Raw genomic sequence first — 24,808 nt, 5'->3', positions numbered from 1 at the left:
TAAATGTTTGCTGTTCCACCAGGGGGACGACGGGAGAAAGAAATACCCGCGGTGAGCAGGGCACCAGGGCTCCTGCGACCCACGGTGGCCGTCAGCCCGGCCGGCCCCACCCGGCTTCGGGACACAGAGAAAGGGCGGCCATGTGAGGCCCGAGAGTGCGTGCTGCTGGGGGCTCAGAAAGACGCTTCGCTAAAGCAGCTGAGGACAGGGACGCCCCCCCCACGTGCACACGCTCACACACGAGCGAACGGCCAGGGACCGCGGCTCCGGCCCCTTAGAACAAGCGCCAAGGCCCAGCTCGGGACTCGCTCCACGGCCCCAGCTGTGCTTACTGAGCCAAGTGGCTTCACTTGTCTGAGCCTGGCCCTCTTCGGGGAAATGGCACTCACGAGAGACGGCCACCTGGTGAGGACCCGGGCCAGTAGAATGTCCCCTTCCCGGGGGCCCCGTGGTAGTGGCAGGCCTTGACGGGAGGAAGCGGCCAGCCCTAGGCAAGGGCTCCAGGGGCTCCTGCCCAGGGCACATGTCAGTGCAGTGGGAGGAGGGGCGGGGAACAAGGAAATCGGTGTCGCCCACGGCGCACCCGGCCACGTCTGGCAGCCGGCTGCCGCCCCCGCACCAATTACAAGCACTTACAGTCCCCGCCTGTGCTTCTCCTCAGCAGCGGAAGAAAGAACAGCCTTGATGCCCAGCTGCCCCTGTTCCCACCCCCTCCAGCCCACGGTTCTGAGACCCAGAGGGCGGGTCCCGGGGTGGGGGACTGTGACCGGGAGTCCTTAGCCTCTGAGGCCCAGCCTGGGCTCTGTGGGGGAGGGGCAAGCTTATAATCAGAGAGATGGGCTTTGGCACAATTGTCGCCCAGAACAAGAGAGAGAAGCCCAGCTCCTGTGCAAAACTGCTGTTCGTTTACTGAACAGGCATTTTGCTCCGAGGCCTGTGCACCACCCATCCGTCCTCACAAGCCCCCCGTGAAGAGGGTGCATCAGTTACCTGCTGCCACGTAACAGATGATACCCAAACTTGGTGGTTTAGAACAACAACAAGCATGGGTGGATTCAGACCATTTCTGTGGTTCCGGAACACAGGAGAGGATGGGCTGGGGGGTTCTGGCTCAGAGCCTGCCCTGTGGATACAGTGGGGATCTCAGCCAGGCTAGAGGAGCCCACGGCACACGGCCAGCCAGTCTTGCGTGCTGTTGGCTGGGGCCTTGGTGTCACGGGGGCCGCTTGGGCTTCTTTGCAGCTTGGCAACTGGGTCCCAAGCACCGGTGTCTCAACTAAGCAAGGCAGCAGAATGTGGCATTTTCATGACCAAGCCTTAGAGGGTTACATGGGACCCCAAGCCTTCCCAGGTGCCAGGAGAAGGGACGCTCACCCCACCTCTCAGTGGGAGGGGCTGCCAAGGAATTAGAGCCGTCACACTCCCGTGTGACAGATGACGAGGTAACTTGTCCAGGCGTCCAGTTCGACTCGGGCCCAGTGCCCAAGCAGCTAACCACTCTGTCTGCAAATCCCCGGTCCTTCCTCTGACGAGGGGGCGGTTCCACAAAGTGTCCTGGAGGCAATTTCTGAAGGAAGCCTAGCCCGGGGTGGCTCCTGCCGTGGGGTCCCCGGCCCGTGCACACTTTCTGGTTCTGATGGCTGAGGAAACCCAGGCCTGTGCTGTTATGAGCCAAGAGCAAGGCGCTGGCAGGATTTCAGTCCACGTTCCCTCCCTGGAAGCCTGTCTGGAGTCCAGAGCCAGATCTCACTCCCTTGATGGAAGACGTGTGGAAAGACATAAATCCTGGAATTGCCTGGAGCTGGTGGGTCCTTAACCGTGACCCTGAGCCACTCACTTGACTGTTCTGGACCCTGCTTTTCTCGTCTGTGCGATGGGCGTATTTGCCATCTCTCTGGGCCGGAATCTTGGGGTGGAAACTCGATGGAAACCCAGCTCCAGCTGCCTCGGTAGAGAGGGAGCTCACAGGGCCACTTCTCTGGCCCACCCATTTGTGTCGGCTTTGTCCCCGGGTAGGTCCAGCCCACGAGGCGGCAGAGTGGTCACCAGCCGTTCCCGGCCCCCATGCCACCAGCTCAGCCACTCAAGGAAAACCAAAGGTCAGCAAAAGTCCCAGGACCGAGTCCCGTTAGCCGGCTCGGGCCTAGGAGGAGGTTGGGCTCTAACTGGTAAAAATCACTGCATCCTGACGGCTGATCTGGTGACCCCGTCCTGACCCTACATCCTCACCCTACCTCTTCCGACAGGTGCCCAGCTGAGTCTGCCCGCTGGCCATGCCCCACGCCCACAGCCTCCTGCCTCCCTCCAGTCCAGTAGGGGATCCTCCACAGGCCTCCCCCCCCCCCCCGCCCGCCCCCAGCTGCTCCCTGCTTCCTGTTGGCCGGAGAAGAAAGGGCAGAGGGGAAGGGTGGAGGGTAGAGGCGAGGGCCTCACGCCTCCGCTCCCTCCCCACCTCACCTGTTCTGGAAGTGGCTGCATGTCTGCTAAGGCATCAGCTGCAAGATGATACCCTTCCTCCACTGCCCTGCCCTCTGGCCCAGAGCCACCGCCCGCCCCTGCTGCCTTGGGGCTGTGCGCAGACCCCCTCCACTTCTCCTTAGCTGGCTCTCTGTGCATTTTGTGCCCCCTGGGGTCGGAACTGACCGACTTCCCTTGGCCTCACGCCTGAACCGTCTGAGGCTTTCTGCCACTAAAACAGTCCAGTCAAAACAGGACTCGGTGGCTGGGTCAGGACACAGCTGACACACCCTCCCGTCTTGGGGCCCACAGCCTCCCCCACCCTATGGCCCTGCTGTCTCCCAGTGTAGATGGAGGGGGCTGTTTCTCCGGTGTCCTCTCCATCCCCAAAGAGACCAACATCGTCCCTTCCGGAATTCAGCAGTAGCTAAGTTACCATGGCAAAGCCTATTATCTCTCCCTAACAGGAGATGAATCAGAAGCTAAAAATAGGTCTCCAGAGTGAGTGGGTGGATGGATGGATGGATGGACAGATGGATGGACAGGTGGACGGATGGATTGGTAGATAAATGAGGGCGAGAAGGGTGGATGTGGGGAGGGACAGATGGATGGATGGACAGGTGGATGGATGGATGGATGGAGGGAGGGATGGAGGGATGGATGGACAGACAGACGGATGGATTGGTGGATAAATGGAGGGCGAGAAGGGTGGATGTGTGGGGGGACAGGTAGATGGATGGATGGAGGGATGGAGAATGGGTGAGTGGGTAGGAGAGAATAGATTCAGGGTCAGGACAGTTTTGTTTTGTTTTTTTTCCCAGACAAGATATTCCAGGGGAAATCTCAATCAGAAGCCCACCCCCAGAGGGCCCGGAGGTTTGACAGGTGGTGCTCCTTCTCTGACAGAGTGTGTAGCATGGAGCGCATAGTAGGTCCTTGTAAAGTTGAGTCGCAAGTTCAAGGCACCTGGGTTCCTGCCTGGCGGCCCCTCTCCACTTGGGCCTGGCTGATTCCAGGCAGTGGATCAGGGGGAGGGGCAGCACTGCCTCCCGGCATTCCCGAGAGGCCCCCCCCTTCAGTCCAGGAAGGACCTCGAGAACCTGAGTCTAGAGACCCCCTGTCCCAGGGTGGGGCCAGTAAAGGCACAAAGCACTTCGAGGACAAGATGACACTTTATTATGCCTAAGCCCCCACCTGCGGACCCCAAGGCCTGGGTGCTGAGCTGGGGGAAGCAACAGGGGAGGAAGGCAGGAAGAAAGAGGAATCTGACCGGTCAGGAGCTCTGGGGGCACCCCGGTCTCCCCCACAGCTGGGATGCAGGCTGCGGGCCCCTCCTTGTGAGAACCAGATGCGAAGCAGGAACCCCCCCACCCACCCCGATCCATAAGCTTCCCTTCGCGTTGGGCTGAGCTGCTGGGGCCTCCTCCTGCTCTCTCAGGGAACCCTCCCCACCCCCTGACCCTACACCTGCCTGGCTGGGGCAGGGCCAGGCATGGGGGGCTACCACCCGCACCCCACACCTTCGGCTCCTGTTTCAGGGTTCCCCGGGCCTGGATTTGTTCATCCTTCAGCCTTGGGGGCCCCCAGAGGCTGGTCTGGGCAGCAGGGTCACAGGAGGGTAAGAGGTGGGCCTGGGGGCGGGGTACAGGAGGGCTCTGGAACGTGTGATGGGGAGGGCCTAAGGCACCCCAAGGGTGCTTGAGACAGAGACTGGCCGCACTCCTGGCTGCCCCGCCCTCTCGGGGCCAGCGTCGTAGGTGTGGGTGCCGAGGCCTCTGGGAGGCAGCTCCCTGTAGCTGAAGTATTCCACCACCTGCCTGGGCACCTCAGCCAGCACGCACTTGGCCAGAGCCGCCGGGGACGCCTTCAGAGCGGGGACAACGTGGTTACGTCACAGCTGGGGGCCCTCCAGACCCTCTTGCCCCCGAGCTGCTCAAACCCCAGCGTCACCCTCTAGCGGTGACGGAATCTGTCCCAGTGGCCGACCACTAAGTCGCCTGGTGGCCAGGCGAGCCTTTGTGACACCCGGAGTGTGAGGTTGCCCTGCGCACAGCGCTGGCATGGGGTGACCTCGGACGGGCTCCAGGCACCGTCCCGAGTGGGGCCCCTGCGCCCCCAGGGCCCTGCCACCCCTCCAGGCACACAGTCAGAGGCAGGAAGGAGGTGGGTTGTACCCATCCCCCGTCCCGTAAAGCCCCGTGAGTGTGTCCACTGGCCATGAACTTCCTTTGTGTGTCTGTCTCACAAAGGGTCTGGAAGTGCTAGAAACTGTGTGGTGCCCTCCCAGGAGCCCACCATGCCGCCCTCTCTCGTATGTGGAGGCTTGATGTTTTCAAAATAGGAAGGTTTCTAGCTGCTCAAAAGTGGCCGAAATCCTGCTCACGACAGGAGCGGGGGAGCGGCCTGGGAGCCGGGCAGCTCCCCGGAAGGCAGGCCTGTGACCCCCACCCCTGGAAGGCAGGCCTGTGACCCCCACCCCCGGAAGGCAGGCCTGTGACCCCCACCCCCCGAAGGCAGGCCTGTGGCACCCCCCTCCCCGGCAGGCAGGCCTGTGGCACCCCCATCCCCGGCAGGCAAGCCTATGACACCCCCACCAGCACTCACGCTCTTGAGCTCCCGGAAGGGAACAAACTGCACGATGTCGCGGAGCGCCGGCTCGCCCCTCGGGGAGCGCAGGATGCCCTCGTCCCCGTCCAGGGTCTGCATGTCCGTGAAGTCAGCGTTGCCCACCCCCACGATGATGATGGACATGGGCAGGTAGGAGGCGCGCACGATGGCCTCCCGGGTATCTGCCATGTCGGTCACCACTCCGTCAGTCAGGACCAGCAGGATGTAGTATTGCTGGGGACACAGGGACAGAGTGGGCACGGGCACCCCACCCCTTCCTCAGGCCCTTGGGGGTTGCCTGGGGGCCCTCTGGGCCAGGTGTCCCCCCCCCCCCCCGCCCCGGGCAACCCCACGTCCCCCAGCCACCCGGAAGCCACTGCAGGCATCCCTCGCTGCTGGTTTTCAGGCTTTTCGGAGATTGTTGTTTGCTAAAGGGCGATAATCACAGTCACAATACAACTTGAGCTCATGCCCCCCTCTGTGCCCGATGCTTCTCATCTCCCAGCCCCCCCTCCCCCAGCCTCAGCCTCTTACAGATGGAGGGGCTGAGCTGGTGGAGCCTGGGTCCGAACCCAAGCCTGAGGCCGGAGAAGGAGCGACCTGACGGGGCCTCCTACACCCTGTAGGTGGCCCGGGGCCCAAGGAACAATTGAGAAAGGACAACTCTGGTACAGCTGGGCCTGGTGCCCTGGGCGCATCTGCACAGACGGACCGGGTCTTGTTTCAAATAAAAGTCCATTTCCATTGTTAAAAAAACAAAACAAAAACAAAACAGAACTACTAAAAATCCGGACAAGAGAAAACATAAAGGAGAAGAAAGAACCACCTGGCCCAGTGGGCGCTGACCCTACACCACCACTTGAGGGAAGGACCAAGGGCAATCCGACGGGGGGCCCCTGCCACCCAATCCCCGCTCCCCCTCTGAGCCCCAGGCCCGTGGGACGAGTGGCCTTGTACTCGGCAGTCTCCCGGCAGGACCCAGCCCAGCCCTCAGCCCCACATAGGCGGCCCCTCCTCGGGAAAGCCCCCACGCCCTCCTCCTGCCCCCCAGCCTCGGTCCAGGGCCCCCTAAGACCTCACAGCCCCGAGCTTTGCCAGCTACTCAAACGCTGACCTCCGTCACCCGCCGCCAGAACGGCAGATTTGCTCTGAGGCCCCCGAGCTCGGGGCCTCCCAGGGCTGGGCAGTGGGTGGCTGTGGCCCGGCCCCAGGAGGCTGTATCTGCCTTGGAAAGAAGGGACCCTGCTTTCCCTCAGGACGGAAAGAGAGGAGAAGATCGGGTGGTCCCAGGTCACACCTAGCGCCTACGCACAGTATCGGCGCTGCTCTGAGAGGGGGTCTAACAGCCCACAAAACCCCGTGAAGCATCTCGGTTAAGATGCAGGCTCTGACAGAGGGGAGAAGCAGACGTGAGTGCCTCCTGGGGACATTCCCGTCACCTCGGGGGAAGTCTGAGCCCTGTTCATGGGAATCAGACGACAAGAATGTGGTGAATGCCACCAAGGGACACGGTCAGCAGAGTCCAGACCAGGAGACCCTACGGGACACACAAGCCGGCTGCGCAGTACGGGAAGCTGGTGATGGGCAGAGTGGGGAGGGGAGGGGTCCGCCAATCACACAAGGGGCCGTTTTAACCCTGCTCTGCCTGTGAAAACCACCAGGACATGAATTATCCAGCTGGACGTGCATATACCACCTAGGTATTCCATCCTAGGGGACCAACCTTGTCTTTCAGGGGAGACAATGCATTGCAGCTATGTTTTATCTCTCTTCTGGGCATTTATACTGATATTTGCAGATGAAGCTATGTATCTAGGACTTGCTTCAAACTAATATGGGAAGATGCCTGCTATCCTTGATTCTGGCCTGGATCCTGTGCCAGAAACGTAGTGCTAGGGAATTATAATCGGGGAAGTTAATGAAATTGGAACATATTCCATAGATTAGATAAAAGTGCAGTAGCTAAGTTACATTTCCTGAAATTGATATTTGTGCTATGATTATGTAAGAGAATACAGGGATAGAAAATACACACCAAAACACTAAGAGGTAACCGGGCAAGAGGCTGCAGACTGTAGCTTCTGGGGGCTCTGTGCCTGGGAGAGAAAGTGTAAACTGTGGGGCTTCCCCAACACAGGATGAGAGACAGTCTAGCCGGAGTCTGGACAAGGGCAAGTCACGTGGTCAGGGTAAGGCTGAGGAACAACGCAGGTCAGGAGACCGGCACACCAGGCAGATCCGGGGACCACAGGCAAATGTGGACACATGGGGAAAGGCGTGACATGGGAAGGGGGTCTGTTTCAATGCCTTGGGCTTGGAAGCTGAGCTGCGGTTGTGCACAGAATGTCCCTGCTGCTGGGGGCGGAGGCACCAGGAGGCCAGCAGCCAACTCTCAAATGGTTTGGAAAGAAAACAATAGTAGCATACACACATGGAGAGAGAGAGGGAAGGGGGAACCAGGTGGGAGGAAGGCGAGAGGGAAATGGAGGAAGGAAGAGGGGGGAGGGAAGGAGGGGGAGGGAAGGGAAGGGGGAGAGACAAGGAGGGGGAGGGAGGGAAGACGGGGGAGAGGAGGGGGAGGGAGGAAAGAGGGGAGAGAGAAGGAAGGGGAGGGAGGGGGAGGGAAGAAGGGGAGGGAGGGAAGGGGGAGAGAAGGAGGGGGAGGGAGGGAAGGGGGGAGAGAAGGAGGGGGAGGGAGGGAAGAGGGGGGAGAGAAGGAGGGGAGGGAGGGAAGAGGGGGGAGAGAAGTAGGGGGAGGGAAGGAAGGGGAGGGAGGAAAGAGGGGGAGAGAAGGAGGGGGAGGGAGGGAAGTAGGGGGAGGGAAGGAAGGGGAGGGAGGGAAGAGGGGGAGAGAAGGAGGGGGAGGGAAGAAGGGAGAGAGAAGGAGGGGGAAGGAGGGAAGGGGGAGAGAGAAGGAGGGGAGGGAGGGAAGTAGGGGGAGGGAAGGAAGGGGAGGGAGGGAAGAGGGGGAGAGAAGGAGGGGGAGGGAGGGAAGAAGGGAGAGAGAAGGAGGGGGAAGGAGGGAAGGGGGAGAGAGAAGGAGGGGAGGGAGGGAAGAGGGGGGAGAGAAGGAGGGGGAGGGAGGGAAGGAGGGAGAGGGAAGGAAGGGGAGGGAGGGAAGAGGGGGAGAGAAGGAGGGGGAGAGAGGGAAGAAGGGAGAGAGAAGGAGGGGGGAGGAGGGAAGGGGGAGACAGAAGGAGGGGAGGAAGGGAAGGAGGAGAGAGAGGAGGGGGAAGGAGGGAAGGAGGAGAGAGAAGGAGGGGGAGGGAGGGAAGAGGGGGGAGAGGAGGGGGAGGGAGGGAAGAGGGGGGAGAGGAGGGGGAGGGAGGGAAGAGGAGAGAGAGAAGGAGGGGGAGGGAGGGAAGGGGGGAGAGAAGGAGGGGAGGGAGGGAAGAGGGGGGAGAGAAGGAAGGGGAGGGAGAGAAGGAGGGGGAGGAGGGAAGACCATACCCTGGCCCCAGGCCCCCCACGGCACACACCCCTTCTAAAACACCCAGCCCCCAGCGCACCACCTGCCCCAGGTACCTACGGAGGCCTCCCCAGTGCTCTCCTCGGCCGCTGCCATGCGGGCCACCTTGGAGATGACAGGGGCCACGTTGGTGGGGCCATAGAGCTGGACCCTGGGCAGGCAGTTCCGATAGGCCTCCACCACGCCCTGGATCCCTACAGGGGAAGGAGGGTGAGTCCGGCCCGGTCCACGCCGCACCCCCCCGCCCCCAGGCCTGCCTCGTGCCCTTTACCTTCACACTCATCGTCCTCAGGGTTGAAGTTGATGGCAAAGTCATGGGACACCTGGGTGGGCACAGAGGGACTGTCAGCTGGGTCACCCCTCAGGACCCCCACACCCCCGCCTACGGGGGGCGGTAGGTTTGCAGCCCCCGGGACCAGCATGTGGAAAGAGCCTCGCGGAGGGAGTACCCCGGGTCAGAGGGCAGACAGGAGGCCCCAGGCTTTGAGTTGCATTAACCAAGAAGTCCCTCCCACCACGTTTTCGGGCTTAAGCCAGGTGAACTGCTATTTGCGGCTGAAGATTCCAGACTCATTCCCCTTCTCCTGACAGAGACACGGAGTTTGTGTTCAGTTCTCCAGAGGTCACTAGTGCTGGGTGACCAAGGTCAGCCTCTCTGGCCGCAAGCGCAGGGTCTCCGCAATCTGCCCACTGTCACTTAGGAGCCGGTTCCCAGCAATGAGAGGCAGAGGCAGCAGGTGACCCAGGACAGCCTGTGCTGGGGAGAAGCAGCAGGGCCCTGGGGGCCCCCCGGCAGAGGCAAGGGGGTGGGGACCCGGTCCCCAGGCTCCCCTACCTCATACTTGGGAGGGATCCGTGCTCCAAACCCCAGAGCAGAAAATCTCTTGTCACTGGAAAAGAAGCAGCGGTCTCACACGGGGCCCCTGACTTCCCTGAGGGCGGGGCGGGGGTGCTTTGGGGAGACATTCACCAGAACCAGGACAGCCAGGCTCTGATCCACCCCTGGGTGACCAGGCCCAGGCTGACACTTTCCCGAGGGGCTGGCTCTGCTCCGAGCCGCGTGGGGGAAACTGAGGCACTGAGCAGTGAAGACACCCAGGCAGGGGTGGAGCCGTCGCCTCAGTCTCTGTCTTTGCTCTGGGAGCAGCAGGTACCTCCTGGGGAGGCAACCAGACCCTGGGAAGCGTTGGCCTCCTGACTTGGGACCTCCGCTGTCTGCCACCCACCCCGACAGCTTTCTGTTTGTCCATGGCCTCAGTTTACTGGTCTGTAAAGTGGGACACAGATCCCCTGTGTGTGTGTGTGTGTGTGTGTGTGTGTGTGTGTGTGTGTGCACGAAGGGTGAAAGCCACGTGACTGAGGCCCAGCCCCATGTCAACACATGCCGGTTTTGACCCGAGCTTCACCTCAGAGATCAGCCACGTAGGACATCGGGTCTGGCCCGTGGAGCGAGCCCCACCCACCGTGGCCCACGCACTGCCAGCCTCAGGCAGGTTCCTCTGGTCAGTGTAGAGTCATGATGACCCTCTGGGCCCAAGTCTGCGCTGGAGTCCAGGGAGGCAGGGAGGCGAGGGGCAAGTGGGGGGTAGAGGCCGCACCCGTCATCGTCCTGGGCACAGGGTGATGAGGGGGCAGGGTGGTACTTTGTCATAGTCCTGGGGACAGGGTGAGTGGGGGGTGATCCACACCTGTCATCGTCCTGGGGACAGGGCAGTGGGGGGCAGGGCCGCACCTGTCATAGTCCTGGGGACAGGGACAGTGGGGGCAGGGCCACACCTGTCACCGTCCTAGGTCCAGGGCAGTGGGGCCAGGGCCACACCTGTTATCATCCTGGGGACAAGGCCAGTGGGGGGGGACAGGGACCACACCTGTCATCGTCCTGGGAACAGGGCAGTAAGGGCAGGGCTTCACCTGTCATCGTCCTGGGGACAGGGCTAGTGGAAGGGCAGGGACCGCACCTGTCATAATCCTGGGGACAGGACAGTGGGTGTGGGGCCACACCTGTCGTCACCCTGGGGACAGGGCAGTAGGGGCAGGGCCGCACCTGTCATAGTCCTGGGGACAAGGCCAGTGGCAGGGGGGGACAGGGACCGCACCTGTCATAGTCCTGGCAGATCTCTCCCACGGCCACCAGGGCCTGCAGATACTCATTGGGCTGGAAAGGGTTGATATAGTGCAGAGAGCAGCTGTTCCGCGGGTCACCGTTGGAGGCTGTGAAATCGATGGCCACCTGCAGAGACCCGGGCTCATGAGCCGGGGGCCCCTCTCCCACCTGGGCGGGACTAGGCACCCAGAGCCCCCATTTGACAGGCAGGGGGAAGGAGGCGTGGGGAGCTGCTTGGTGAGGGGTGCAAACTAGAGCAGTTCCCGGGGCCCGTCTGAGGAGACGTCTGAGGTGACAGTCCCAGGGCCGGGCTCTGTGCTGGGGCAAAGGGCACCCTGGGGAGAGTGGGCACTGGCTCTGAGCAGCAAGCCCGGACCCTGCCAACCCCGTCTACGCAGATCCCCGGGTGGAAAGAAGCACCACGCGGGTGATACCGGCCCACGGCCCAGGGCGTGGTCACATTGAGCCCCGAGCACCTGCAGCCAAGTGCCCTGGGCGCGGGGCGGGCTGCTGGCAAGGGACCCGTGCCATGACCAGGCGCATCTCTTCTCTGCTGCCGCTCTGCCTGGGCAGGGACTGCGAGTTCAAGCCCCGGGCTGGGGTCCCCACGCGGCCCCGCCGGGACGCTTCCCTCAGGCCAATCTGGCTGCCACTGGGTGGCAAGACCCGGACCCGTGCAGCCACGAGCGAGCGGTGAGGCGACACAGAGGCACGGACGCCGGGCCCTCCCGCCCCACTGACACCCACAGCTCCGGACCAGAGCCACCGCTGTTGGGTCTCGTGGCTTCTGGCGCTGTCCCCGGCCGCCACGGGTGCCACTGCATTCTTGCCACACACGTCTTGCTGTCAGTGCTCTCGTGGAGGGTGACCCCGGGCAGCTCCTGAGACCCAACTGCCCACTTCACCTGCACGGGAAGGGCCCCGAGCCCGGGCAGGGGCCTCACTGTACCCACTTCTGCACATCCGCCCCGGGCCCCGGGCCAGGCTCCGAGTTACATCCAGGGTGGGCAGGGCGCCCGGGCTCTGCTGGTGGGGAGGGGCCCGTGCACTCACGGTGAAGTGAATCTGACAGCCGCCCATGATGTAGTCCAGGAAAGAGTGAACCCTGTAGGACTTCCAGGCAGGGAGGTCGGCAGGGCCCGCCCAGGACGCCCCACACCCTGAAACTGAGGCCGGAGCCCCGGGGACCTGCCCTTCTCCCCCAGCTCTCTGCCTGGGGCAGCCCCCCCCCCCCATTCCCCTCCTCTGTCTCCCCCTCCCGTCCATCCCTCCCACCTCCCTCCCGCACGTACTGGGGACCATCAGACCCCTGGCGTCCATCTGACAACGGGGAGATTTGCAGGGAGGGGTGCGCCTGTGCCCCGTTGCCTCTCTGTCGAGTTTAGGCGGGAGCCAGCCCCCTCCCCACTGTGGGTGAGTGGGGCGTCTGCGGGCAGGGGCCGCAGCTCACCTTCAGGTCTGCCAGGATGACGACCCCAGAGTTCTTGTAATTACGCTTCCTCTGCCTGTACTTGGCATTCACGCAGTCCCACTGGGCCTGGGGCACAGGGAGAGACGGAGACCCCCACCCCAGAGCGCCAGTGCCCAAACCCCGCTCCAAGGGGGCAGGGAGGCCTCAAAACCCCAGCCCCGGACAGCATTTTCCACCTGTAACACAGTGACTGTCGTCCCTACTCTGGCCACCCGGCAGGCGTGGTCCTCGATCTCGAGGGTTTGCTGACAGTAGCAATTTCTGGGGCCGACTCAGCTCAGGCTGGTGCCCTACCTGCTTCTTGAGGCTCCTGCCAGAGAACCCTTAGCAGATGGGGCAGGGCCCCACTTTCACCCTGTTTCCACCCTGTTTGGGGGGGCGGACAGGGAGGGGCCCCAGCTCACCTGGTCCTCCCCAAAGGCTTTCTGCATTTCCTCAAAGGTGGTGGAGAATTCCCCGATGAAGTCGTGCTTTCCGCGGGAGTCGTGATCCCAGACGAGGCACTGGGGAGCCCAGGCCCCTCAGGCCACCGGCCCCTCCGGGCCCCCCACCTGGACGTCTCCATTCCCCTGCAGCCAGGCCAGCCCCCTGCCACCCCCCACCTGCCACCCCCCCTGCCACCCCCACCTTCAGAGGCCGCGTCTCCTCACAGCTGCAGAGGTTGTTCAGCGACACCTTGAAAGGCTCCCACACGGGGCTGAGGTTGTCCTTCACCACCTGTGGGCCGGGGGTGGGGGGGCCGGCTCAGGTTCCAGGCAGGACTGGGGGCCCAGGGCCCCTGTAGTTCTGAACCCAGTCCTTCAGGAACCATCTTCGTAACTTGTGCCACGTTCCTGGACCCTCTGGACCCCCAGCTTTTTCTTTAAATAGCCTCTTTTTTTTACTCAAATTAATTTATCTCACAAGGAAATGTTCTTGGGGCGCCTGGTGGCTTAGTTTGTTGAGCGCCTGACTCTTGGTTTTGGCTCAGGTCACGGTCTTGACACGGAGCCCTTGTCGGACTCGATGCTGACAGCTCAGAGCCTGCTTGGGATTCTCTCTCCCTCCCTCTGCCTCTCCCCTGCTTGCACGTGCACACGCACTCTCTCTCTCAAAATAAATACGCTTAAAAAAAAAAAAGGAAGTGCTCTCTCACTGCTGTAACTAAAATGCCATCTCACCTGTAGGCAGGGACAACAAAACACAATTGTGAATTCTAGTGGCAGACGGCCTGGCCTGCTGGCTCCCTGATGCAAGGAGCTGGGTGCCGGGGGTGAAGGCCCCCGCAGCCGTCGGGGTGCTGGGAGGACCCGGGGTGGGGGGGGAGACAGGCTGGCTTCTGCCCCTCTCTTCTCATTCCCGTCCCCAAAGTTCTGCAGGGGATGTCAAGGTGCAGGGCAGGGAGCCCTCACCTCGGTCCGGTACACCAGCTGCTCACTCCCATCGTCATTGACCCGGTATAGCTCCAGGAAGGGGTCTGACTTGCTGAAGAGGTCCTGGAGGAGGGGCAGAGGCTGCGCTTGGTCCTGGAGGGGGGACAGAGGCTGCACCCCTGGAGCCTCTATCTCCTTAGCTAGGAAATGAGGGCATGACCCTTCCCAAGAGCCTCTCAGAATGATCCAACGCCTTGTCCTCCCCTCTAGAGCCTTCGCTGGCCCCCCAGCAGCTTTGTTGTAACTCCCGGGCCCGGGCCCAGCCTCCCTCCAGCCACGTGTGCACACCCCCAGCTGGCACCCCCACCGCCCCTGCTCCTCCCCCCCAGGGGACGGCCTCTACCAGCTGAGACCCTGCTCTGGGCCCCCACCCTGTGTGAGCACCCGACAGAGCCAAGCTCACGGCCAGTTCTTCCACTGTCCGGATGGTGACGGCCCTGAGCACGTGTCCCCGTCACTAAACAGGGGCCACGAGTGCCCCTGCCTCAGGAGGCACGAGCACTTACAGATGTGGCAGGAAGGGGCTCAGGGCACAGGAACAATGGTGACAGGGGTGGCCGGCGTGCTCCTCACTCGGCAGCCCTGTGTCTGTGGCGTCTAGAGACGAAGGCTCCGACGCAGGAGGGCAAAGCTGGGGGGCGGGGGGGGGCGGGTCTCGTGGCATCGGCAGTACGTGCCCTGGGCCCACGCGGGCAGCCTCCACTCACCTTGTCGTCCAGCTTCCTGGCCCGGAAGGACAGCTCCACGTAGCCATTGTTCCTGGAGATGTCCTCAGCTGTCACCTGGGAGGAAAGCCAGGGCTCCGAGCTCCACAGGCCCCCAGGCGGCCCGGGGACCTCGCCAGCTGCCTTCGGGGCAGGCCTCTGAGAGCCACGAGGAGAAAGGGGTGGGGTCTGCGGGGTGGAGGGGCTGGGCGGGAAGGCGAGCGGCCTCACCGTGATGGTGGACTTGCCGGCATTCCTGCCGAACTTGAGCAGCAGGGCACGGGTCACCTTCTTCTGGGCCACAATCTGGAAGTCAGAACAGCCAGGGAGGGGTCAGCTCCGGTCCCCCCCCCCCCCCCACCGGGCAGGCCGACCTGGCCCTCAGTCTCCCCGGGCAGCCCAGCTCCTCCAAATCAACACCCCAGGGCCCCACGTCCTCCCTTGAGTCGCTCGGCCACCTGACATCCCTCTGTGTGGCCACCGCCCCTCACCCGGGACCTGGCCCTCCTGTCAGGAGGGGAGACAGGCTCTGTGAGGAGGCACCGCCTGGGGCCACAGCCCCACATGCTGGGTCAGGAACGCCCACCCAGCCCCAGCTCCCCAGCAGCTCAGGGAGGCTGTATGGGGTGTCCCCGGTCCCTGCCCCAAGGGCAGCGGGGGGCTTCAAACAGCCCCCCGGCCAGCAGGGGGCCGAGGGTGTTCCTGGGCGCCACACTGGACTCCCGGCTGTGGAGGTGGCAAAGGGTCGGGAGCAAGAGTGCGACCTGGCTCTCCACCACCCTGTGCGGCCTCCCCATGGGCTCCCCCCTGCCCCTGCCCACCTGGGCCACCCCCTCCCCTTCACCTGGCCCTCATTTGGCTACAAGCCCCTAACTGGGGCCGAGAGTTGACACAGGGCAGCTGTATGCAGCCAGGGCACCTGCTCACCAGAGGGCAGCACTGAGGCAGTATGCGCCCTGGTCTGTAGAAGAGCTCAAGGATGACAGCCCCCACCCAGCCCTCCCCCCCCCCCGCCCCCGCGCCCCCACCCCGCCCCATGGCTGCCAAAGTGCCCATGACTTCGTAGGGGACTCCACTCGTTGCTGGCCAACGCAGAAACACGCGCTATCACCATGGTGACAGCACCCCCGATGCTCATCAATGCTCACCTGGCCCCACCTGCGGCCAGCTCCTGGAGCGGGGGCGACCGTGCAAAGTGAGCTAAGTCCAGACAGCACACGGCGTATTCCCAGCCACCCGCCCCTCGGCTCCTGCCTACCTAGCGGCTTCCGAGCACACGGGAACATTGCCTGCGTGCCGGAAGGTCAAAACGGGCTAAGGGTGGGAAAGCTCTCCGCAAGGCGTGAAGGGAGGGAGGCCGTGTGGCCCCAGGTTCTCCCACTTACGGGCTGCACTGCTACGGGCTCTCCGATCAGGAGAAGTGGGAAAGCTGCTGTGTGAACCAGTGTATGGTCAATAAGCCCTTTCTTCTTGGTCCCTTCCAATACCCACTGAGGTGCCTGATGCTTGGAGGTTCGGACAGGGGTCAGGGGCTTGCTCAAGGTCATGCAGCTGGGGTTCAGGGCCACTGTCCATACCCTTGACCACTGACTGCAGCTGCCCTGAGGGCCATGCCGGCCTCGATGGGCCTTTTCACTGTCTACAGTTTACAAGTCGATCTCGACACGTGTGTGCTCACACATGTTTCTCTGTGTCCGTGCATGCATCCATACACGCGTCCGTGCACTCGTGCCCGTGTGTACATGCAGTCCATGCATACGTGTCAAATCCCGCTCTGCTGCTGTGCAGTGATCCGTGCTGTCATCTATAAAATGGGATGACAGGGGGCCCACCCCAGACCAGCTCCGACGCAGACGGCCATGGGGATGAGTCATGCAGACATCACGTTGGGTGCAAGAAACCGGGCACAAATGAGAACACACTGTGTGATTCATGAACAGGAAGTTCTAGAACAGGCAAAACTAGCAGGGGCGTGCTGGAGAGGAGGGGTCTGTAGGGTGATGTGAGCTGGAGATGGGCAGGAAGACAGGTGCCTAAACTCATCAACATCAACCCTTAAGGTCTCCGCGTTCTCCTGGATGGAAATCATGCCTCCGTAAAAAGGAAGCATCTCCCATCACAGGCTGAGAGCGAAGCGTGTGGCCCGCAGCCCGGTGCCCAGGCTGTCTCAGTGGTGGCTGGCAAGCACTCTTGCTATGCGGCTAACGGAACAGCTAGCGGACGGGACATCATCTGAGGACTGCAAACTGTCCCTCTGGTGACAGCAGCCCCCAGCGGGCCGGCCGGCCGGCTGCAGGGCGGAGCGGGGACACGTTGACGTCACGGGGTGGAAGTGATCTCGTGCCACGGCAGCAAAGAAAGCAGCGCAGAACAGTAATAGTGTACGTAATTTGTGTTAAAATATATACGTATATACACACAGAGAAGAAATACCCCCTCACGTTCTCACGCGAGAGTGTGAACTCGTGGACAGGCGAGGGTGCGCGTCCCATGGCTTGCCTTTCACACTTCCTGAATTTTGGTTTTTTTCAACTTTTTTTTAAATTTATTTTTGGGACAGAGAGAGAGACAGAGCATGAACGGGGGAGGGGCAGAGAGAGAGGGAGACACAGAATCGGAAGCAGGCTCCAGGCTCCGAGCCATCAGCCCAGAGCCCGACGCGGGGCTCGAACTCACGGACCGCGAGATCGTGACCTGGCTGAAGTCGGACGCTTAACCGACTGTGCCACCCAGGCGCCCCTACACTTCCTGAATTTTGAATTATATGCCTGTGTTACCCAGCTCAAAACCACGCGTTTTTAAAGCTAATAAGGAATTTTTAAGGGAAGTCACCGTGGAGACGGGCAGAGCAGGATACTTGTCCGGAGGGAGGGACCTCTGCGGAGCCTGGGGCTCCGCTGTCCCCCACCCTCCCCCACGCCCCGCCCCCAGCCCTCAGCATTAGCCCAGCTGCACTTTCCACGCGCCGGGATCTCTCTTGCCCTCCTCCCTCCCGAGGGGACGAGGGGACGGAGCCCACCTGCCCCAAGGTGCACTCCATGCCCCCAAGGAAGTCATCGTCCTGATAGCCGAGGTCGCCGGGTCCCCGGGTGTCATAGACCTCAAAGCGCAGCTTCTGCACCTCTTCGAAGTAGTAGTCGAGCGTGAAGACCTTGGAGAACACGGGGTGCAGGCTGCTCTGGACAACTTCCGTTCTGTCCACCTGCAAGCAGCCAATAGGCTAGGTCGCCCCCCGCCCGCCTCTCCCTAGCGCCCTGTGCCTGGCCCTGGCCCGCAGCCTCTGCTCCCCTGCCCTCGTGCTCCTGAAGGACTCACTTCCAGGCCGTACCCTGGGAAGTCCCCCTCCCCCAGCAACCCGCACCCTAATCCTCAGGACTCCAAACCCCACATGGCTTCCGGCCACCCCTGGGTGGGGGGCACCTCCCTCCCTGAAATAAAGACCCCCACCCCTGACCAGCCACAGGCTGCAGTCTCTGCATTTTCTCACGTCATGCCCACCACAGCCTGCTCCACCCCCGTCACAGATGGGGAAACTGAGGCTCGGGGAGGGGAAGGGTCCCGTGCAAAAGCAGTCCGATCAGGAACAGAGTTGGAGCAGAATCCTGGGCTGGACAAACCCAAAATGGAGATCTCTCCCCAGCTGGGCAGGCAGGGAGACTGGGGTGGGGGGCAGAGACTCCCCCTGGGTGCCATATCTCTCCTACATCTTGGGCCCCTCTCTGTCCCCAAAGCACAGCCCAGCCTGGGGAGGGTCCCTCCAGTGTCCACAAACTCCCACGCTCGCAGATGGAGGGCCTTTGTGGGCCATCCTTCCTCAGGGACATCCGCACCCAGTAGTGCCAAGGCCAAGAAACAAAGACTAACGGGAGGCTAGGGCACAGACACCCCTCGTCACAGATCCTCCCCAGTGTCGTCCCCCCCCCCCCAAAGACACCGGGCTGGGGCAGGCCCTTTGCCTCCAAGGTCGAAGACGGGCAGGGTTTTGCGGCCCCAGGAGGCTGGTGGTCCAGAGACCACAAGAGACCAGGTCACGGCATCGGGGAAGCAAAAAGCAGGTCCCCAGAAGCTGGCGCCTGGAGCCTCCAGCACTGTGTCCTCACAGGTGGGGGCCCCGCGGGTCTGCCTCCACCACGTCCTGTCCGCTTCCCCACCCAGGTCCTCCCCAGGGGGCGCGCTAGAGCACAGGGAGGCTTCAACCCCCAACCTCTCCAGCCCACAACCCGCCTTTCTTGGCCTTTCAAGGTGATGTACACACAGGAGTGGTGACTGAGACAGTGCTTTGCACAACGCACAGGGCCCTGAGCTGTTGCCACGACCTGCACACGGGGAGGGCTGGGCTGGGGGTGACTAGGGGCAGCAGGCTGGACAGGCACCCCAGTGACCCCAGGACCAGAAGGTATCACAGGAAGAACTGGGTCTGTGGGGAGCACAAACCAGACCCCAGCTGTCCCAGCCCAGCCACGTGCACTGCGCTGGGTCACCTGGGGCTCGGCACTCATGCTGGAGTCCGCAGGACCCTACAGGAAAGCAGGCGACTGGCTGCCCTCCAGGTGGGCCAGAGATCGATCTCTGGCTCCCTAATGCCCCAGCCTCAGGCAGCAGCTCCCCCTAACCCAGCAGCCCTGCCCGACCCTCGGTGCTCCCTGGTCTGCGGTCTGGGTGCCTCTGCCTGATGGGTGAGGACCTGGCAGACAAGTGTCCCTCCTGCGTGCCCCGCAGGCCGGGGGGACCCACGAGCCCAGGCCCACCCTGCGTCACCACTCGGGCCACGCCACTCACTTCTGCAGCCCCCAGGCCCTTCTGTGCCCCTTAGGAAAGCTCCCTGCCAGCACCCTCAAGCCTGGGTGCCTCACTCTTGTCCGCAAGCCCCCCAAATGGGAACCTGCTCGCAACCCGCACTGGGGTGCTCCCTCTCTCTACCTGGGGGTCCTCTCAGTCGCCTCCGGTGCAGCGCCCCCCAAGTGCCGGACACCCCCTCTCTAGACCCGGTCCCCTGCCCACCGCCTCCGGTCTCCGCGTCCGCAGCTCCAGGCCCCCAGTCGCCGCTGGGCTCGGCCCGGCCGGCGCCCCTACCTGCACCCACTGATTCTGGGACCGCAGCAGCAGCAGCACGCTGGGGTCGGACTTGGTGAGCGGGTCGCGGTCCAGCAGGTGGCGGCAGCTAAGCCGCAGCTCCACCCTGGAAGCGCGGGGCGCGGGCACCGCTCCGGGGGCCGCCGCCGCCGGGCGCTCCGAGCCCGCGCTCATCTCGGGGACCCGGCGCTCGGGGACCCGGCCGGGCGCACCGAGGGGCCGCCGCGTCGGGAATGATGGCCGGGCCAGGCGTGGCCGCGCTTCCCTGCACGCCCGCACACGTGGCTCCGGCGGCCGCCACCGCGCGGGGACGGCGGGAGGGGGGCTGGGGAAGGGGGACAGAGGAGGGGGCGGCGCAAGGGACGAAGCCTGGCGGGGGGCCGGGCCGGCAGAGGATGGGGAGCCGTGGAGGGGCGGGGCGCGGGCGAGGAGGGGTCTGCGGGAGGCCAGACCCCGCCCTCAGTCCCGCAGCAGGGGTTGCCAGGGGTTCACCGGGTTCAAATTCTCGGGGTGGGGTGGGGGGAACCCGGCGGAGAGGTTTGGGGTCAGGGCAGGCAGCTCCCTCCCAGACCGCGCAGGCCCTCTGGGGCGGGGGCACTCGGCTGCCCCAGGCCCGGGGAGGAGGGGTCCAGCGCTCCCCACCTTCCTCCCCAGGAGCCCATGTGGAGGCCCCGCGGCATCTGGTGATGAATCACTGCCATCAGCAAGCGTTTCCCGGGCACACACTGTGTGCCAGGCACCCCCTGGGCTGGGGCTGGAAATGAAAGAACAGGTCCCCACCTTCGTGGGACCTGTGGTCCAAGAGGGGAGCCCCTGCTGCCCTGGGGGTGTCGGGGCTGAGGGTCAGAATCTGACCAGGACAGTGCGTGGCGCCCTGCCATTTATCCCCTGCAGTCTGTTGCTGGGTGCCACGGGAGGGGGACCCCCCCCTCCGCCCCGCCCTGCTCTGGACCACCCGTAGCAGAAGGCCTGCAGAAGAGGAGGTGTTAACAGAGGCAGAAACCACGTCCCAACCCATTCTCTTTGCCAATTTTTGCCTAAAAAGAGGGCACAGATCTGGCCCAAAGCCATAGTGGGAGGGGGACAAGGAGAGGCTTTAAGGTGGACTGACAGGATGGGGTGGGGGTGGGGGGAGCGGAGACCCATGTCTGGCGTGCCTGGCTCTATGCCCTCAGGCTGATCAGGGCTCAGCCTTGGCCTCCTGGGCTGCAGAAGAAGATTCTGAGGCCAGAGGGCCTGCCAACGGCAAGACAGGGTCAGGCAGGAGAGGTCTTCCCGGCCCCTGTGCCTGGACGGCATCCTGGCACAGAGATGACGGGACTGAACCCCAGGCACACCTGGAAGCCAAACGCCATGTGCCGGTTGGCAAAAAAAGGGAAATCCTTGCAGCTGGGGTTAGTGAGTTGGTCTCCGGCACAAGGGCCTACTTCCTGGGCACCTGGGGAAAAGAGGCAAAGGGCAGTGAGACGCAGAGAGGGATTTGAGGCCTGTCAGTGCCCCGTTCTGCCCCATCCAGCCTCCCCGTCACTCCTTCTCGGGAGCCGGCACAGGGCCAGACAGCTTTGGGATCCAGCTGTCGAGGGCTAGCCACTCTCCACTGTGAGTAGCCTGGCCCCCCCGGGCCTTCTGGCCCCTGCATCTTTCCCAGACCAGCTTCTCGGAGCCGAGGGGAGTCGTGTTGGGCCCACCAGCCACACATGTGGGCTTTTGGTGGTGGCTCTTGGGCTCACAGGCCCCAGGCCTCCCAGAGCCAGCTCCTCCGCGACGCGGCCCCACGTGCACGCTGGGCAAAGTCTCCTGGCCTCTCTGAACGTCCGTGGGACTAAGGGCCCGGGCTCAGGTGGGCAACCCAGCAGCACGCTGCCTGGCCCGGCCTCTCCTGAGAGGGCCCAGGGGCCTCCCTGCCCGGCTCCTCGGTCTGCCAGGACCCGGGGGACCTTCCCCTGAGGACCGGCTCCCCCAAGCTCAACTTCCACGCTTGACCTCTGCAGCCGACGGGTGGCGGCCGTCCCGTGTGGATGGCCGTGGACCCGCCACCCTGCTGCACACCTCCGTGCTCACTGCAGCGGTGTGGAAGTCAGCCCCATTCCACAGGTGAGGGCGGGGGGCACTGAAAGTTCGGCAACCCGCCCTGGGACACCTGACTCGCCAGTGGGGGTGCAGGGCATCGGTCCTGACCGCGGTTCGGTTCTTCACCATCACACACACATCACACAGCACCACAGTAACAGGTGACGCTTCCATCGAGGGGAGAGAGGAAAGACCATCAGACTTGGGGAGTTGGAGCGTCTGAGGTCGAGAGATTTTAACGGACCCCCTGGGGTCTCCGGCCACAGCCTCACAGGACGTGGCTGTCTCCACGGGGTGACCCTGCGCCTCGGCTCCAGATGGCAGTAATGGAAAGAAGCCACAGAAGAGAAAGCAGGTTTCCCGCAACCCTGGTCCGTGAGGCCTGGGCCAGTGTGGCCTTCCTGAGTTCCCAGGGCACGCGGTGGTGGTGGGGCTCCCTCCTCACCCGCCAGCCCACAAGAACCCTGGGGACAAGGGAGGGCCGGGAAGGCAGGGGCAGGGGGAGGGCCGGCAGCCAGACATGGGAGAGGAGACCACCGTTCGTATGTGTTGTTGTGATGGTTGTACAGGAAATAAGAGTACACGTTCCACGTCGAAAACTTAGAGAGTGTGGAGAAGCACGTAGAAACAAGAATTCTAGTGCCCAGACATAAACACCATTGTGATGTTTGCCCTTCCAGCCTCTTCCCCATGCAAGTCTGTATTACTTTTCAAAAGTTGCCTCCAGCGTCTGAGCCCTTACCACATGGCTCATCAGACTGTCAGCGTGAGGGACCAGCCTGCCATGTCACGGTTGAGTCCCTGGGCCCAGGACTGTGCCCGGCACGTACTACGTGCTCAGTACGTTTGTTGAATGAGGTCTTGGCGCAAACTATTTCTGTTTGTAACTTGTTTCTTCTTTTATTAACGGTTTATGGCCTTCTTCCATGCCATGGACTGAATATTTATGCCCCTCCCCCGAATTCATGTGTTGAAATCCTGAGCCCCAGTGTGATGGTATTAGGAGGTGGGACCTTTGGCGGGGGGCCCGGGTGGCTCAGTAGGTTAAGCGTCCAACTCTTGGTTTCGGCTCAGGTCACTATCTTGTGGTTTTGTGACTTCAAGCCCCGCAGCCCAGAGCCTGGGGCCTGCTGGAGGTTCTTTCCCTCTCTCTGCCCTGCCCCTGCTCACGCGGTCTCTTTCTCAGAATAAATAAACTTAAAAAAAGTTAAAAAAAAAAAAAAAAAGGAGGTGGGAACTTTGGGAGGCCCTTGGGTCCGTAAGGGTGGAGCCTTATGAGTGGGGTTAGGTGAGAAAGGGACCCTCAGAGCCCCCTCGCCCTTCCACCAACGTGAGGACAGACGAAGAAGGGGAGTCCCTCACCAGATACTGAGGCTCCCGGCACCTTGATCCTGGACTTTCAGCCTCCAGGACTGTGAAATCGATGTCTGTTGTTTAGAATTGCCCAGTCTGTGGTATTTTGGTTTCAGCAGCCCAAACAGACCGGCATTCTACCTCAATAAAAGTAGGCTACCGCAGGTTACCAGGGACCCAGTCTGGTAGCCGCCTGTTCTGTAAATAAGGTTTCACTGGAGCACGGCCTCGCCTGTCCGCTCACATTTTGGCTGGGGTTGAGTTTGCTCCAGAGCAGAGCTGAGGAGCTGTGGCCCAGAGAGCCTGACACGCTTAACTACCTCTTCCTTGAGGACAATGTTTGCCAAGCCCTGGTCTGCCTCCCTACTCCCGCTGCCTCACCCTGGCACCCGCTAACCCAGCTCCCGCCCAGCCAGGGGCTCGGGAGGGGTCACTGAGGGATCAGCCGATCAAACCAACCGTCCCTGAGGTATTAAACTAACTCCCATTTGGTTCTTTTTAAGTTTATTTACTTATTTTGAGAGAGAGAGAGCGAGCGAGCAGGGGAAGGGCAGAGAGAGAGGGAGACAGAGAATCCCAAGCAGGATCTGCTCTGTCCGCACAGAGCCCGACACGGGGCTCCAACTCCTGAACCTGGAGATGATGACCTGAGCTGAAACCGACCGAGCTCCCCAGGCAGGCACCCCCATTTGGTTCTTTTGATGCTTCCAAAGAATCCTTGCTTTGGACGACTGGCATTTCAGGCCACTGTGCTCTCCACCAGCCGACTCCAGCAGGCTTCCCCGAGCTCCTGGCCCTTGTCCCACAGCATTGAACTCGAGCAAGTTCCAGAACCACTCATGCCTCCAGGATCACCTGGAAAGTGGGACAAGAGCAGAGTCACCTCCAGGCTGTGTGTGAGAGGCGTGCTAGCTCAGGGCAAGTCCTTGCATGTATGCTCACGTGCCCCTCCCCCCCCTCCCCCCCTCCCCCCCCCCCCCCCCCCCCCAGCCCTCGGCTCAGGTCCTGCTCCTCATTAGACGGAGGACGCGGGCCACCACAGGCCACCGCCCCACAAGCCAAGAGCTTGTTTGGGAACGCTTGTTGACTGTAGAAATTATAGGCAGGGGTGGGGTGGGGGGATCAACATGATTTCCAGAAAGGGAACAGGCTACATATGGCTGTCTGGGTTCTTCCTTTTATAAGCTGGTTGCAAACGTACTCTCTTCCTTTGTTTCTTTCCTCCTGAGAAATGCTATTTTATCTCAGAACATCTGCAACCTGTCTCGATTGGATTGTTTTCCTACAAGATGTGGCACTTGTCTTACTTTAGAAATCAGACAATCGCACCCAGAGGGCCCACCCGGCTGGGACAACACGCAATCCGTGGTCCTAGCTGGGCTTCAGACCCTCAGCCATGTTGTCATGACAGCATCGGAGAGCCGGGACTGAGGCGGGGCTGATGGGACTTTCCTCCCTCACCCCACACGCGTGTGCACACCCCATACACACGTACACCCCACACAGACACAACACACGTGGATCACACGGGCACACGATGGGCCAGGCACAGGTACATGTCAAATGCACACGTGTGTTCACTGACCATGTGCACACACGCATCAAATGCGTGCAGACATGCACGTGACATGGACACACAGACGTGCCTGAGCGCAAACACATTCAGACACAAGGAGCCCTGACAGGACCCTTCTCCTCCAAGGACACTGTGCCCCTTATCTTGGTGACTTCCCACATTCAGTCCCTGGCTGCCATCCCCTCCTGCCCCAAGCCCCTGCCAGGCAGGTGGTATCGCCTGTTTTGTCAATGAGAAGACCATGGCTCAGAGTGGATGATGCCTTGCCTGAGGTCACACAGCAGGGGCAGAGCTGGGATTCTAACTGGACCCCGCAACGCCACTCAGAACCTAGTACCTCGCCTTCCTTGGCCCATCCTGGCCCCCCAGTGTGTCTCAGGGGCTTTGCTGTTCCCTCACCCCCTGGGAGGTCACAACCGACTGCGAGGGTATAGAGCGCCTGCCAAGGCCAGGGCCACAGGCCAGAGGTGATCCAGAACCAGCTGTCCCTTCCTTGGGTTCCCCTGACCTAG

At 62.4% G+C, this 24,808-nt stretch overlaps 1 protein-coding gene across 9 annotated transcripts; it reads right to left on the bottom strand.

Moving 5' to 3' along the window:
- Nucleotides 1-3,597: 3,597 nt before the first annotated feature.
- CPNE7 (copine 7) lies at nt 3,598-19,629 on the bottom strand. 9 transcript variants are annotated; one of them, XM_078439162.2, is made up of 16 exons: nt 19,298-19,627; nt 17,244-17,375; nt 14,456-14,530; nt 14,228-14,302; nt 13,500-13,583; nt 12,736-12,825; nt 12,513-12,611; nt 12,088-12,174; nt 11,587-11,750; nt 10,630-10,763; nt 9,369-9,423; nt 8,805-8,856; nt 8,594-8,727; nt 7,100-7,160; nt 5,062-5,298; nt 3,598-4,321 (listed from the first exon to the last, which is right to left on the bottom strand). In XM_078439162.2, the coding sequence occupies exons 1-16, from the start codon at nt 19,469-19,471 to the stop codon at nt 4,136-4,138; spliced, it is 1,839 nt and encodes a 612-aa protein (XP_078295288.2). In that variant the 5' UTR covers nt 19,472-19,627; the 3' UTR covers nt 3,598-4,135. The 9 variants fall into 9 exon arrangements, with proteins under 9 accessions (XP_078295288.2, XP_078295287.2, XP_078295289.2 ...); XM_078439161.2 differs by having other exon boundaries at nt 17,244-17,426; nt 19,298-19,626; XM_078439163.2 differs by lacking the exon at nt 7,100-7,160 and having other exon boundaries at nt 3,599-4,321; nt 11,587-11,742; nt 17,244-17,426; nt 19,298-19,624.
- Between the last annotated feature and the right edge of the window lie 5,179 nt (nt 19,630-24,808).

This window comes from Panthera onca, chromosome E2 (genome assembly GCF_046562875.1).
Source record: "Panthera onca isolate mPanOnc1 chromosome E2, mPanOnc1 haplotype 2, whole genome shotgun sequence".
Taxonomy (NCBI): Eukaryota; Metazoa; Chordata; class Mammalia; order Carnivora; family Felidae; genus Panthera; species Panthera onca.
This window is presented reverse-complemented; position numbering and strand designations above follow the sequence as displayed.

Excerpts from the sequence above, each read along its gene's own strand:
- CPNE7 (XM_078439161.2), bottom strand. The coding sequence starts at position 19,471 with ATGAGCGCGGGCTCGGAGCGCCCGGCGGCGGCGGCCCCCGGAGCGGTG. Across the intron at positions 12,826-13,499 it reads AGCTGGTGTACCGGACCGAG|GTGGTGAAGGACAACCTCAG; the intron begins GTGAGGGCTCCC and ends CCCGGCCCACAG. Across the intron at positions 12,612-12,735 it reads AGGAGACGCGGCCTCTGAAG|TGCCTCGTCTGGGATCACGA; the intron begins GTGGGGGTGGCA and ends TGGGCTCCCCAG.